Source organism: Nannospalax galili, unplaced genomic scaffold, assembly GCF_000622305.1.
Source record: "Nannospalax galili isolate Female #2095 unplaced genomic scaffold, S.galili_v1.0 scaffold158, whole genome shotgun sequence".
NCBI classification, from domain to species: Eukaryota; Metazoa; Chordata; class Mammalia; order Rodentia; family Spalacidae; genus Nannospalax; species Nannospalax galili.
In genome coordinates this window covers 1,380,893-1,393,308 of record NW_008345290.1, presented here as the reverse complement: position 1 = coordinate 1,393,308, position 12,416 = coordinate 1,380,893, and the positions used below count along the sequence as shown (strand labels likewise).

The following is a 12,416-nucleotide window of genomic DNA, read 5'->3' as shown; positions in this document are numbered from 1 at the left end:
TGACGGTTTTATGTCTGGAATAATAAGGTCTGTCATAATAAGGTCTTTCAAGACTTCTTTTTAATGGTGGAACTAACAACTTGGATTTTAGAGGATAACTGGCAGCTCAGCGTACATAAAAAATAGGACAAATCTTTTACTTTGAATTGTGGGCTCTTTTGAGGACGACCATATCCTAGCTTTGTCACCAGTCTGAGCTGCTTGATGTACGAGAGCTTAACAATGAACTCATTCTTCTGCAGGAAGATTTTGAGGTTTTCACCCTGAGAGGCAACTACTGTCTCTGAAAACTAACCCCTCCACTGTTAGCCAACTGATTCTGAGCCTCATAAGAGGATCCACTGCTTCAAATTCCCAAGCAAAGGTCTTTACTGAAAACTCACCTATGCAGAGAGCATCACTAACCCAGAAAGGTACCTTCCTGCAGGAGAGAAAGCTGCTTAGGCTCTGGGTAGTTTCTGCATAACTAGGTTTATATCAAATAGAGAAGCAATGAGCATCAAACTGCCATACCAGAGATCCCAGGGAAAGCCAATGCTGAACCTTTGTGTGATGGTGTTTATGTGACTAGTTTAAAGAGGGTCCCTTGTTGCCAGACCTGGAAATAAGCAGTAACTCTATTTCTCCCATCTCTACAGGCCACTCTAGGGCTCACTTTCCTTACTTTAAAACATTTATTATTTATTATTTTTATTTTATGTGTATGAGTGTTATACCTGCATGTAGGTAAGTGCACCCATGTCGTGCAATGCCTGCGGAGGACAGAAGAGGCTGTCGGATCCCCCGGAACTGGAGTTATGGACAGTTTTTAGTTGCCATGTGGATGCTGGGATTCGAACCCAGGTCTTCTGCAACAACAGTCAGTGTTCTTAACTGCTGAGCCATCTCTCCAGCCTCCACTTTCCTCACTTTTATGTCATGAATGACAATACTGACCCTAGAACTTTGCTGTAGCAACTGGAGACACGGTAGTCTGTGAATAGCTTCCTCAAGAATCATTGGGCTGACTGTTTCACACACCAAAAGTCCATCATCAGACATGTTGACAGTAGCAGGGTTTGCTTGCTACAGGAGCCAGCCCAGCTCCCTGACACCTGAGAGCTGGCCTGTGTTCCAGGGTCTCTGGAGCTCCTGTTGGAATCTCAGGCCAAGAAGACTATGCCTTGAAGACACTGGGTCATTTCATCAGAGACCTGCTTTTGTCTGCTCTAGAAGGCATTACAGGGGTTGTCTGCTCTAATATCCTTAATTTACAAACACCATTCTATGCAACTACTTAGGAGCACAGTAGAGTTCTGTGCATATATATAACGCTCTGTTGTTGATACAAAAGCACAGCTCTCACCTCAAAAGGGATAAGAGATAGTTTATTCTGGAGCCAAATATGAGTGACCACGGCCTGGGAACACAGATTCAGGTTACCTCAAATTTCATGTTCCAATGTAGAAGCAATGTCATGAAGTTTTTATAGTAACAGAACAAAGAAAGTCATGAATCAAAGTACTTTTCAAGTACATTCGTAGAAACATTAAATAGGCAGTTATAGCCAAGCACAGAGAGCTCAGCTACAGGCCTCGGATGCTGTCTGATGACACTCAGCTTTTTGGTTAGTGGAAACTAGGGTTAAGTTAATATATTCCAAAACGTTTTTATTTATTAGTCATAGGCTGTTAAGTCAGACACAGAAGTGGGCAAGGAATTGGCCTTTAGGGGGCTAAAGATGGCCCAAGATAAGCTGCAATTAGGCTATGGACATGCAATATTCCAAGCTCTCCATGCTCACTAATGTTCTAATCAGTTGATCAGCCTTGCACTAGGTACAGTTTGAAGATACGTGTCCCCCTGCCCCGCCCTGGGAATTTTCAGTTCACACTGTTAACTTTGAAGTGACACGCAAACTTCCAATACTGATACCAGCATGCCATCTCTATAAGCCTGCTTATCCTCTAACACTGCTACAGTATTTCAGGTTAAATGAACAATGTAATTCTTCCTAATATTAAAAAAAATTTAAAGCAATAGACATTTGCTCCAAAAAAGGACAGTCATTCCTAGATCACCTTGAGCTACAATAAGGGACCCTCCCTGTGGGACAGGGCAGCTTAGAGCTTCATCCTCTGAATTCACACCCAGCATTTCCCATGAAAACATCATACTCACCTGGAGTATGACCCAGTGTCCTCCTCTGGAAGCTTTCTCTAGTGCCATTTCTGCCACTGTTTCCTGACCTTGTCCTAGAGACACATTGTGGAATTTTCCAGAGTCAATTGTAAACCCAAGTCTTTTGCCTGTTGAAGAGTACATGGGGGGTGGGGAGACACAAATGTCAATTCAGGAGAGGAGAGAAGAGTCTGGAATCTTGTGGTCTGAGGTACATCTGTGGTCACAGCTGCCATCTGATAGGTCACTTTCCTGTGGAATCCTAACTAGACCTCTGTTGTTTCCACATGCATTATTTTGAGCTCTCTCCAGCTGCCTCCCTGCAAGCAGTTAGAAAAGCCTGTGGAAGTCAGTTCCTTTGGTTTTATGATAATGAAGCTTTTGACATTTTGATAGATGGCAGCATTGTTAGGAAGCTTTCTGGACTCCTGCAGGAGTAGCAACGCATTTCCCTCATAAAAAGGAGCAACATGTGGTAGATATCGCATCAGTTTTTGAAGGGATTGGCTCATTGGGTAAATGCACCAGCTCTCACCTTGTGAGGCTGCTTTTAAATGGAGCCCAAGCAGGTCACAGCTATATTAACCTGGTATTCCTGGTACAGGCTGTGGGGAATAGTAATCCAGAGCACAAAGCGGCAGTGCCTTGCACAATCGAATAGAGTTACTCTAATGACCATTATTTAGTCACAGGGGGCACAAGATTACATGAGCATGGAGAAAATTGCCCTCTGGCCCTCATATCGTCAAAGGTGGAAAACAGTACAAAAGAAACTTGCATTATGCCAACCAGATGAATGTTCCGTTGGAGCATTTCTCTAGAGTACAGCGTTATTAGTCGTACATTTTCCATACACCCCATCTCTGATGAATGAAAAAAATAATAATAAAAAAAGATAACTGAAGAGAAAGGAAGGGCAGGGGACCACAGGTGAGAGGGAGGGAGGAAGGGCAGGCCAGCAAGCTCCCTGGCCACTCACCAAGCACCTCCAGGTCTTTAAGGGCATCAACACCTGGAGACAGGATGAAGAACATGGGGGTGTCTGGGCTGCTTTCTTGAAATGCTTTACCCAAATCCAATCTGGTCCTCTCCACATATTTTGCACCTAGTTTTTCCTCCACAAAATTTCTATTTAAGAGAAGAACATACAAAAATAAAACAAAACAATAACAACCCCCTCCAAAACAAAACAAAACAAAACAAAACAAACAAAACCCCTAGAATTGCTGAGTTTGACCTTGAAAAGCATCATCTCTTGGATAAGCTTAAATCAAGGCACAAGAAATAAGCAAACCATGCTTATTATAGGTGATGTTATTATAGAACAGTAAGATAAATCCAGGTGGATTTATGTAGGAAGTCTGTCAGTAAAATCCCTCTCTACTTGAGAAGCTGAAAATCAGATGCCTACATTGCATTTTGGGGTGCTACTGGGACCCCCTTCTGAGTACCATCAGCTGTCTGCATATGGCTTTGTAGTCCCCAAACCTCCTGCCAGATTCCCCCATTACTTATTAACAGTTCATTAGATTTTGCCACAGTGCAATTTTCCAGCCTGCTGGGCTTCTCATGAATATACAAATGCTTTTTGGGGTGTTTCTAACACAGGGAAGCTCAATTAAGCAGGGATTATTTTCCAGCAGCATAAGATTTAGCAGAAAGTAAGTACTACTAAGCAGAATTAACTTGTAAAGTAGGGTTCCACAGAGGCTTCTGCAAAGGGAAAATCGACTGAACTAGACAAAGCAAAGGAAAAATCTGAGGCACATGAATATCACTGAAAAAAGAGGAGCACAAAGGAAAGAGGCTGAGAACACTTTGCTTGGTAAATCAAATTAAAATAAGCCTGGTGTGAATTAAGCAGGACATTTCCATTTAGAAGCCAAGAGGGCAAAGATAAAGGCCACTAGAACTCAATGTGGACAGGGGTTTCTGCTTTTAAACTGTGCTGGTTGTAAAGTTATAGGACCATGACTCCATGAAAGGAGTTCATTTCTTGTTTGACAGGCAAAACCTTCAGAGCCAAAATGTAACCAATGAGTAAAGACGGTAGAACTTACATGTGGATAATGCATGTTCCTGGCTTCTGAACCCTGCTGATACCCAGACCTCTTCCAAGAATATTCCCATCATTTCCTCATGCCCCAATCTCATATCAGAACTGGGCTTTTTGGAAGGATGTATGAAGCCTGCCTGTAGATCAATTCACCTTATAGTATTTAGTAGATTTTAGCAATAGCAGTGATTATTGATTTGAAATCCTAGCAGAATTCATCCTTGTCAAGGATAGTCAACATTTCTACCAGATACTCTTAACCCCTAGGACTAAGTTTCCTCCATGTGAACCTACATTTCCAGAAAGGCTCACTGCTCACCTAAGGGCATACATCATCCTGTCAGGGCGAACTGCTCTCAAAATAATGAGCTTCTGTATTAAACTTTTCTTCTTCCATTCTTGTGGTAACTTTTCCTTTTCTGGACTCTCTGACTCTACCCATTTCCTCCACTGCTTGGCAGATCCTTCCACATCTCGGTCTAGGCCTCGAAATTCTTCCATAAGGGCCACCGACTGCAACACAACACAAAACAACAGGGAAAGAGATGACAAACTATTATTGCACTATTTTGGCAGAATGCCCTTACTAAGATAATATATGATTTTATATTTTAATTAAAACTTATGAGCAAGTTCATAATTATAAAAAAGTTTTAAAAATTAAAAATTAAAATGAAAGCAAATTCCTAATGCACCTTAATAGCGCTCCATGACTGAGTAGTTAGGAAGTCAACAGGACTCAGGTGAGTGTGCTCAACTGTGAATCGAAGCAGGAAGTCCAGTTCAACAGGGTCGATCTCTTTCTTTCTCAACAAAATCTTGAGAGAACACAAATTTGAAAGGTTGATTTGGTTTACATAGAAATCACAATACAGGAAGCAGTCGCCATTGAACAGACATAACCGAACAGGTAGAGCCACACCTGCCGAGGCTCCCAGCAGGTATCTGTTCCCTATTTGAAATAGAGAATCTTATTTTATGCCCATGATTTCAAAATCAAATCCAGCAATTAATAGAAAATATGTCTGAGGGCTGATATTTTTTCCAGTATAACAACTATGCCATTTAAGAGCAGATATGAAATATACTTCCATATTTAACTGTCTAAGGTCAAACTTATCTTAAAAATTGTGAAAGAAAGGGAGGGATTGTCCTTGGATGATAAAGGACTGACAGAAGTCAGAGTATCAATTCTGGCATAGATATTATACCCAACAGACTAGAAGACATATGAAAGATCTTTCTTATATGAGAGATTATCTTGACAAAAGAAATGGAAATTGTTCAACAGATATAGCTAAACAAACACATTAACTGGAATAAATGTCAGACATTCTAGTCTGATTCTAGAAATGGTAACAAGTCTATAGAACATGTTGGAGGGCATAAATAAAAATAATCCCAATTTTTACATAGGCACAAACTAATAAGATAAAAAATATTGAGTTTTATGCCATCTTAAAAAAAAACCTACATATTTAAAGATGCATTATAGGTGGTAGGCAATATGCATCAAACTATTTTATTGGGTAATTAGCTTTTCTTAATTAAACTAAATTTATTTCAACAAACAGGTGATTGCTCACATAGGTATAAAGATTTGATCTATGTAGACTGCCAGGAATTGAACTTAGGACAGTTTACCTACGGCTTTCCAGTTCCTGGGATGCTTTAAATACAGGTGCAAATCATGTATCACCATGCTTGACTCATTCCTGTTAATGAGCAATATACAGAAAGACAGAGCTCTTGTTTTGTAATGCTTTGCTCATGTTTAGCACAGATTCTCGAAATACCTACACTCAAATATACGTAGATGACCAAATGGACTCTATAAATATCAAAAACACTGAAAGAGATGGCGGGGCAGCCTATGACTATGCACAGCAGGGGTTTACAGAGTAATTTCTTCAGATAGTGCCTTTTGAAGACAGAAAATAGGTAAGACACAGCTCTTTCCTCAAGGTTTGGAGTGGTATAAAAAGCCACATAATAAGCTAGCTACTGAAAGGATAGCATTCTTATTTCAGCAGAACATGGAGTCACCCCCCACCCATATCACAGACATCTTGGTTTAAACAAAACTTTTGTAATTCATAAAAAAAGGTAAGAGGATATTACAGAAAACTGAAGCATGAGGCTCTTTTTATCTATTCATTACTCTAAAATTTTTAAATTTTATTTTTAATTGACATGGATTTATAGAATAAAATTTGATGCTTTGATATATGGTTATGTTGTAGAATAGGTGCATTAAGTACATTAAGTAATATATTATCTCATTTATTATTTTTGAGGTGAAAAAATTTTATTTATTAAAATTTTTTTTAAATTATTTCATGTATGAGTGTATTGACTGCATGTATGCAATACCTGTGGATGTCAGAAGAGTTCATTAGATCCCCTGGAACTGGAGTTGAGGAAGGTTGTTAGCTGCCATGTGGGTGCTGGGAACTGAAACTGGGTCCTTTGCAAGAGCAGTCAGTGCTCTTAACAATGCTGAGCCATCTCTCAGCCCCAATTATTTTGGAGGTGAGAAAAATTTAAATCTAGTCTTAGAAATTGTGAAATACTAAAAAACATAATTAACTGTACGTAATGAAATACTATGCAACCTTAAGACGAAATTCTGTCATTAGCAACAACAGGGATGAGTCCATTTACAGCTTTTTTTTTTTTTTTTTTTTTTTTTTTTTTTTTGGTCTTTTTGAGATAGGGTCTCCCTGTAGTCCCAGCTGTCCTGGAACTCACTATGTAGACCAGGCTGACCTTGAACTCACAGAGATCCGCCTGCCTCTGCCTCCCGAGTGCTGGGATTAAAGGCGTGTGCCACCACGCCCGGCATTTACAGCTTTTTAAAAGGACTCTGAGAACTCACCTCTGGACTCATAACTCTTATATCAAAAGAACCTTTTGATAGGACCTGAAAAGTTTGTTTCTATGATCTGAAAAGAGGAAGAGAATGCCTCATTCGCATTTCTTCAGATGAGTGCTGTTAACCACTCAATCCAAAGCACCCTACCCAAAGGCTGTTACATACTCAAGTTTTCTGTCATCAGAGGTTTCCCAAAAGGTAATTTTTGCCTTTCTTTGGCAGGAGTCAAATCTATCCCAGATAGAGGTATCTCCCTGGGGTCTGGGGATACTTTCAAGTAATTAATGGTCTCACCTGAAAAGCCATCTGGGACAGAAAAGTCAGCTTGTCTTTCTCAAACAGTGCCTGGCTTGTATAGAGGAAGGCGGCATGGGTGATGTTCTCCATGAGGACACAGATACGCTCTTGTGGGTCCTCCACCTTGTCAGCCTGTTCGATGGCTCTTTGGAACAGCAATTTGAAAGCCTAGGAGAGTTAATGTGACCATTAGAGGGTGTCTAGCTAGCCTCAGATACACATGGTTACAGTTGAAAGTGTATCTACAGGGAGGGAACAAGGTAGGATTTTTATGTGGATTGTATGAGTGACTAAAACAGTCTGACAGTTTGTGACATACAGTTAAGTGCTCATTAAAGCTTTGCTGCTTTTTTGTGTGTGAGACAGGGTCTCTTGTTCTGTAGCCTTGGCTGGCCCAGGACTCATTATGTAAACCAAGCTGGACTTGAACTTGTGACAGTCCTACTGCTGTTTTTTTTCTTCCAAATGCTGGGATTAGAGGTATGTGCCACCATACCTGATTCATGGCTGCTGTTAATATGACTTTACAAAATCTACCAAATTTTCCTCCTAGCAACTGAACTAGACCACTTTCTCTCCTTTCATATATATATATATATATATATATATATAAATTTTTATTACTTTTTAATTATGGTAAAATACACATAATATAAAAATGTAGCACCTTAACAATTTTAAGTGTTGAACTGTACAATGAACCTCTAGAAATTTTCATCCTGCAAAACTAAATCTCTGTCGATTTAACAACTGCCCATTCTTCCCTCTCCCAGTCCTTGGCAACCATGGTTCCACTTTGTGTTCATGAGTTTGACTACTCTAGGTGCTGCATATGAATGGAGTCTTTCAATATGGTTTACTCCACTCAGGATAATGGCCTCAAGTTTTAACCATATTGTAGCATGTGTCAGAATTTCCTTCCCTTTTAAGACTAAACAATATTCCATTGTATATATAATGCCACACTGGTAATCCATTCATTCGCTGGCAGACATTTGAATGGTCTCGTTTATTTATTCATTCATTCATTATTTATTTATTTTTATGTGTATGAATGTATTGCCTGCCTGTGTGTTGTACAATGCTCATGAGGTCAGAAGAAGGCATTGGATCCCCTGGAATTCAAGTTATGGGTGGTTGTTAGCCACTATGTGGGTGTGGGAATCGAATCTGGGTCCTCTGCAAGAGCAGTTGATGCTCCAAACCTCTGAGTCATCTCTCCAGCCTCGCCTCCACCTTTTGAATGTTGTAAATATTACTCCAATGGAGATGAGTGTTGAGCTCTCTCATCCAGAAACTCTTTCAATTATTTTGGATATGTAGGCAGAAGTGGACTTGCTGCTGGATTGAACCATCACATTGTTGCTCTATTTTTACTTTTTGAGGAAATGCATACTTTTTTCCATGGAGGTGGAACCATTTTGTACTCCCAGGCAGAGTGTACAAGGACTGCAATTTCTCCACAATCTCAACATGTCTATTTTCACAGTAGCCATCCTAACAGATAACAGATGATTTTCCACTGTAGTTTTGATTCTCATCTCCCTAATTGGAGATGTAGAACATTTTTTCATATGCTTGTCGGCCATTTGCTGATCTTCAGAGAACTGTCTATTCAGTTCCTTAGCATAATTTTATCAGGTTTTTTGTTCTTTCTTTAATTCCACCTATGCATTTTTGGGATGTCCTATAGTTATTGGTTCTTTTTTAAACCACTCTTTGTATTTATTACTTTATTTCATGTGTGGTTATAATGGGGATGGATGGCTTTGTGTACATCTGTTCCTCTACATGGAGGAATTCTAAATATAAGACTTCCAAATGATTTACTTTGCAGTATATGGAAGTAAAAAACTTCCAAAATAAACACTGGATTGGATGATTTTAGCAGAACATTAACTTGATATTTTCACTTCAAATTTATATATAATAAGATGTACATATAAATGAATGAATTTTGCCTAATAGATACACTACAGTAACAACCACTATGATCAAGATATAGAACCTTTTTACTTTCAGTTTTGTTATTACTGTTGTTTGTAGTGTTAGCAATTGAATTTAAGACCTCACACATGAGAGTCAGGTGCTCTACAACTGAACTATATTCCCAGCCCTCTGTTGTTTTGTTATTAATTTATGTGAGTGCATGTTCATGTGGATTTAGGTGCACATCTGTATGCACATATGTGGATATCAGAGGTCAACCTCAGGTGTGGTTCTTCAGGTCTTGTCTACCTTGTTTTTTGAGACAGAGTGCCATGTTGGTCAAGTAGGCTATGCTGATTGACAAGAATGCCCAAGGGATCCACCCTTCTCCACCTCCCTGCTCCCCAATTCTGGGATTACAAGTGCACATTACTATTCTAACTGGTGGGTCCTGGGGATTGAACTCAGGTCCTCAGCTGTGGAGTGCCTCCTTATACTCAGCTTCCACCACTATCCCCAGCCCCAACCTTATAGATTTGCCTTTGTCACTTTGGATTAATTTTGCCTTTTCTATAATCTCACATAGATTTATATGGTATATATTTCCCAGTGTCCAGATACTGCTTCTTAATACAACATTTTGCTGCTAAACCAATGTCTTTGTGTGAACCTGTAGTTCATTCCTTTATATTTTGAGTAATTCCTTTGGATTATTTCCAAGTTTTTACATAGACAAAGTCTATGAACATTTGTGAACAGATTTTTCACGTGAGTATTTTTATTTCTCTTAGGTCAATACCTGGAGTAAAAAATCAGATCATATTGAAACTGTACACTATAGTTAACCTAATAGGAAATTGTTGAATTGTTTTCTAAAACTAATTTATGGAGCTTCATTTTCTCCTGCAATGTGAGAGAGTTGCAGCACCTTATCTTTGTTCAATTTTAGCTGTTCTACTGAGCATCTAGCAAGATCTCAATCAATTTCATTGAACATTTCTGTAATAACTGCTGAACATTTCTGAATTCACATAAGGGTATATATGAATGTCTTCTACATACATCTTCTTGGCTCTTAGGATGGAGTTGTGCTTGCTCTTCATACATACTGACATCAAGTCTTTGTTAGACACATGTATTGTGAATCTTATTTGCTAGTCCCTGACTTGCCTTCCCATTTTCATAAGAATCTTTTGAAAACCATAAACTGTTAAATATAAGACTGGGTTTATGAACATTATGCTTTATATTATGACTTTCATAGTTACCTTTCTATTGCTGTGATCAAAAACAACTTGGGGAGGAAAGGGTTTATTTCTTACTCTTCCCAGTGTACACATTATCACTGAGGGAAGTCAGGGCAGGAACCTGGAGACAGGAACTGAAGTAAAGACCATGGAGGAATGCTGACTACTGGCTTGTTCCCATGGTCTGTGCTCAACCTGCTTTTTTATATAGCCCAAGACCACCTGCTTATGGGTGGCACCACCCACAGTGGGCTGGGCCCTCATTCATCACTCAACAATCAAGAAAATGACTCACAGACATGGCCACAGGCCAATCTGATAGAGGAAATTTCTGAATTGAGATTCCAAAGCTGACAACTGAAGCCATCGAATATAATGACTTAGGAAATATTTAACTCAAAGCACAATATTTTTCTCATATTTTTGTAGAAATTTTACAGTGTGGCCAATTAATTTTGCATCAATTTTGTGTAGAGCTCACTATAGAGGTTAAGGTTTAGATCCATACGGTCCCCAGTTGCCATAGCAGAATCAGTTGTCAAGCTGCCCTCTCTTCATTCAGTTGTCTTGGTGTCTGCTGAAAATCAACTGATACTGAATTGGTGGGTCTCCTGCACTCTATTCAATGCCATTTTTTTTTCACTTTTCTTTAGGCTAATACCATTCTGTCTTGAGTAGTATAGGCTTATCATTAGTCTTAAAACTGGGTACTGCAAGTCTGTCCTTGAAACATTGTTTTTGTAAAAATTGCTTAACCATTTTAAGTTCTTTACATTTACATACAAATTTTATAATCAGCCTGCCAATTTCTACAAAATACCACCACCACCACAAAAAATAACTCCTTTGGGATTTTGGTTGAGGTTGAATTGAATATGCACATCTGTCTAGAGAGAACTAACATCATAACAATATATAGAATTCCAACCCAAAACATAGATTTGATGTCTATTTGGTTAAGACTTTGAAGAAAAGGAGTTTTCTTTCTTTTAATTCTCTATGATTTTTATTGCGTTATCACATTGGCTATGATTTCCAGTGCTGTGTTAAACAGAAATGCTGAGAGAAGAAGATTCTTGTCTTGTTCTACTCTTCAGGAAAAACATTTAAATTTTGACATTAAATATATCGTTCACTGATTTTTGTAGGTGCCTTTGATCATGTTGAGAAGTTGCCATCTATTCCTATGTAGCTGAAAGATTTCCCTCACTTTTTAAAAACCACATGTTGAAATTTGCATTATTTAAAATGATCTTTTGATTCTGTTAGGACGATGCATTGCATTGCATAGCTCTTGAATGTTAAATCAACTTGCACTGCTAGAATCAATTCCACTTAGCTATAACATAATGTGCTTTATCTATATGGCTGGATCTAATATGTCAATTTTCTGGAGGAGTTTTGCAACAGGATTCATGAGGAGGGCTGCTCTGTAGCTACAGTCTTATAATGCCTTAGTCTAGTTGAGTATTTGGCTAATCTACATGAGCATCACTAGTGCTGTTGCTCCTTCTCCTCACATGCTGTTGCTGTTCTAAAGTCCAACCTGACCAGCTTGTTAGAGCTTTTGCATACTAGTTACATCTTAGCAGGGATGTGCTAGTTGTACTTGACTCCATCAGAGCCCACAGCCACTGCCACTCCATCTCCAGGAGTTAGGGTTCAGACTCAAGTCATACCTAGATCTATTTGCCTCTAAGTCTCCTGCCTCACTAGTCATCTGCTTATGGCCTCTCAGTGGCTTCTTGGTATACATGGAATGTGATGCAGAATCCCCCACATGGCTCATGAAGCTCTATGACATCAAGTCCAGCATGCCCTCCTCCTGGAATTTGTCTCACAACTTTTCCCT

At 39.1% G+C, this 12,416-nt stretch overlaps 1 protein-coding gene across 1 annotated transcript in view; it reads right to left on the bottom strand.

The window, feature by feature from the left end:
* Positions 1-12,416, bottom strand: part of Dnah11 (dynein axonemal heavy chain 11) — a 381,221-nt gene that overhangs the window by 41,147 nt on the left and 327,658 nt on the right. Inside the window, exons 68-72 of the mRNA XM_029567531.1 lie at positions 7,386-7,556; positions 4,912-5,034; positions 4,536-4,729; positions 3,140-3,288; positions 2,161-2,288 (exon numbers count right to left, since the gene is read on the bottom strand). Coding sequence (XP_029423391.1) covers positions 2,161-2,288; positions 3,140-3,288; positions 4,536-4,729; positions 4,912-5,034; positions 7,386-7,556 — 765 coding nt within the window. The remainder of the gene's footprint in view (positions 1-2,160; positions 2,289-3,139; positions 3,289-4,535; positions 4,730-4,911; positions 5,035-7,385; positions 7,557-12,416) is intronic.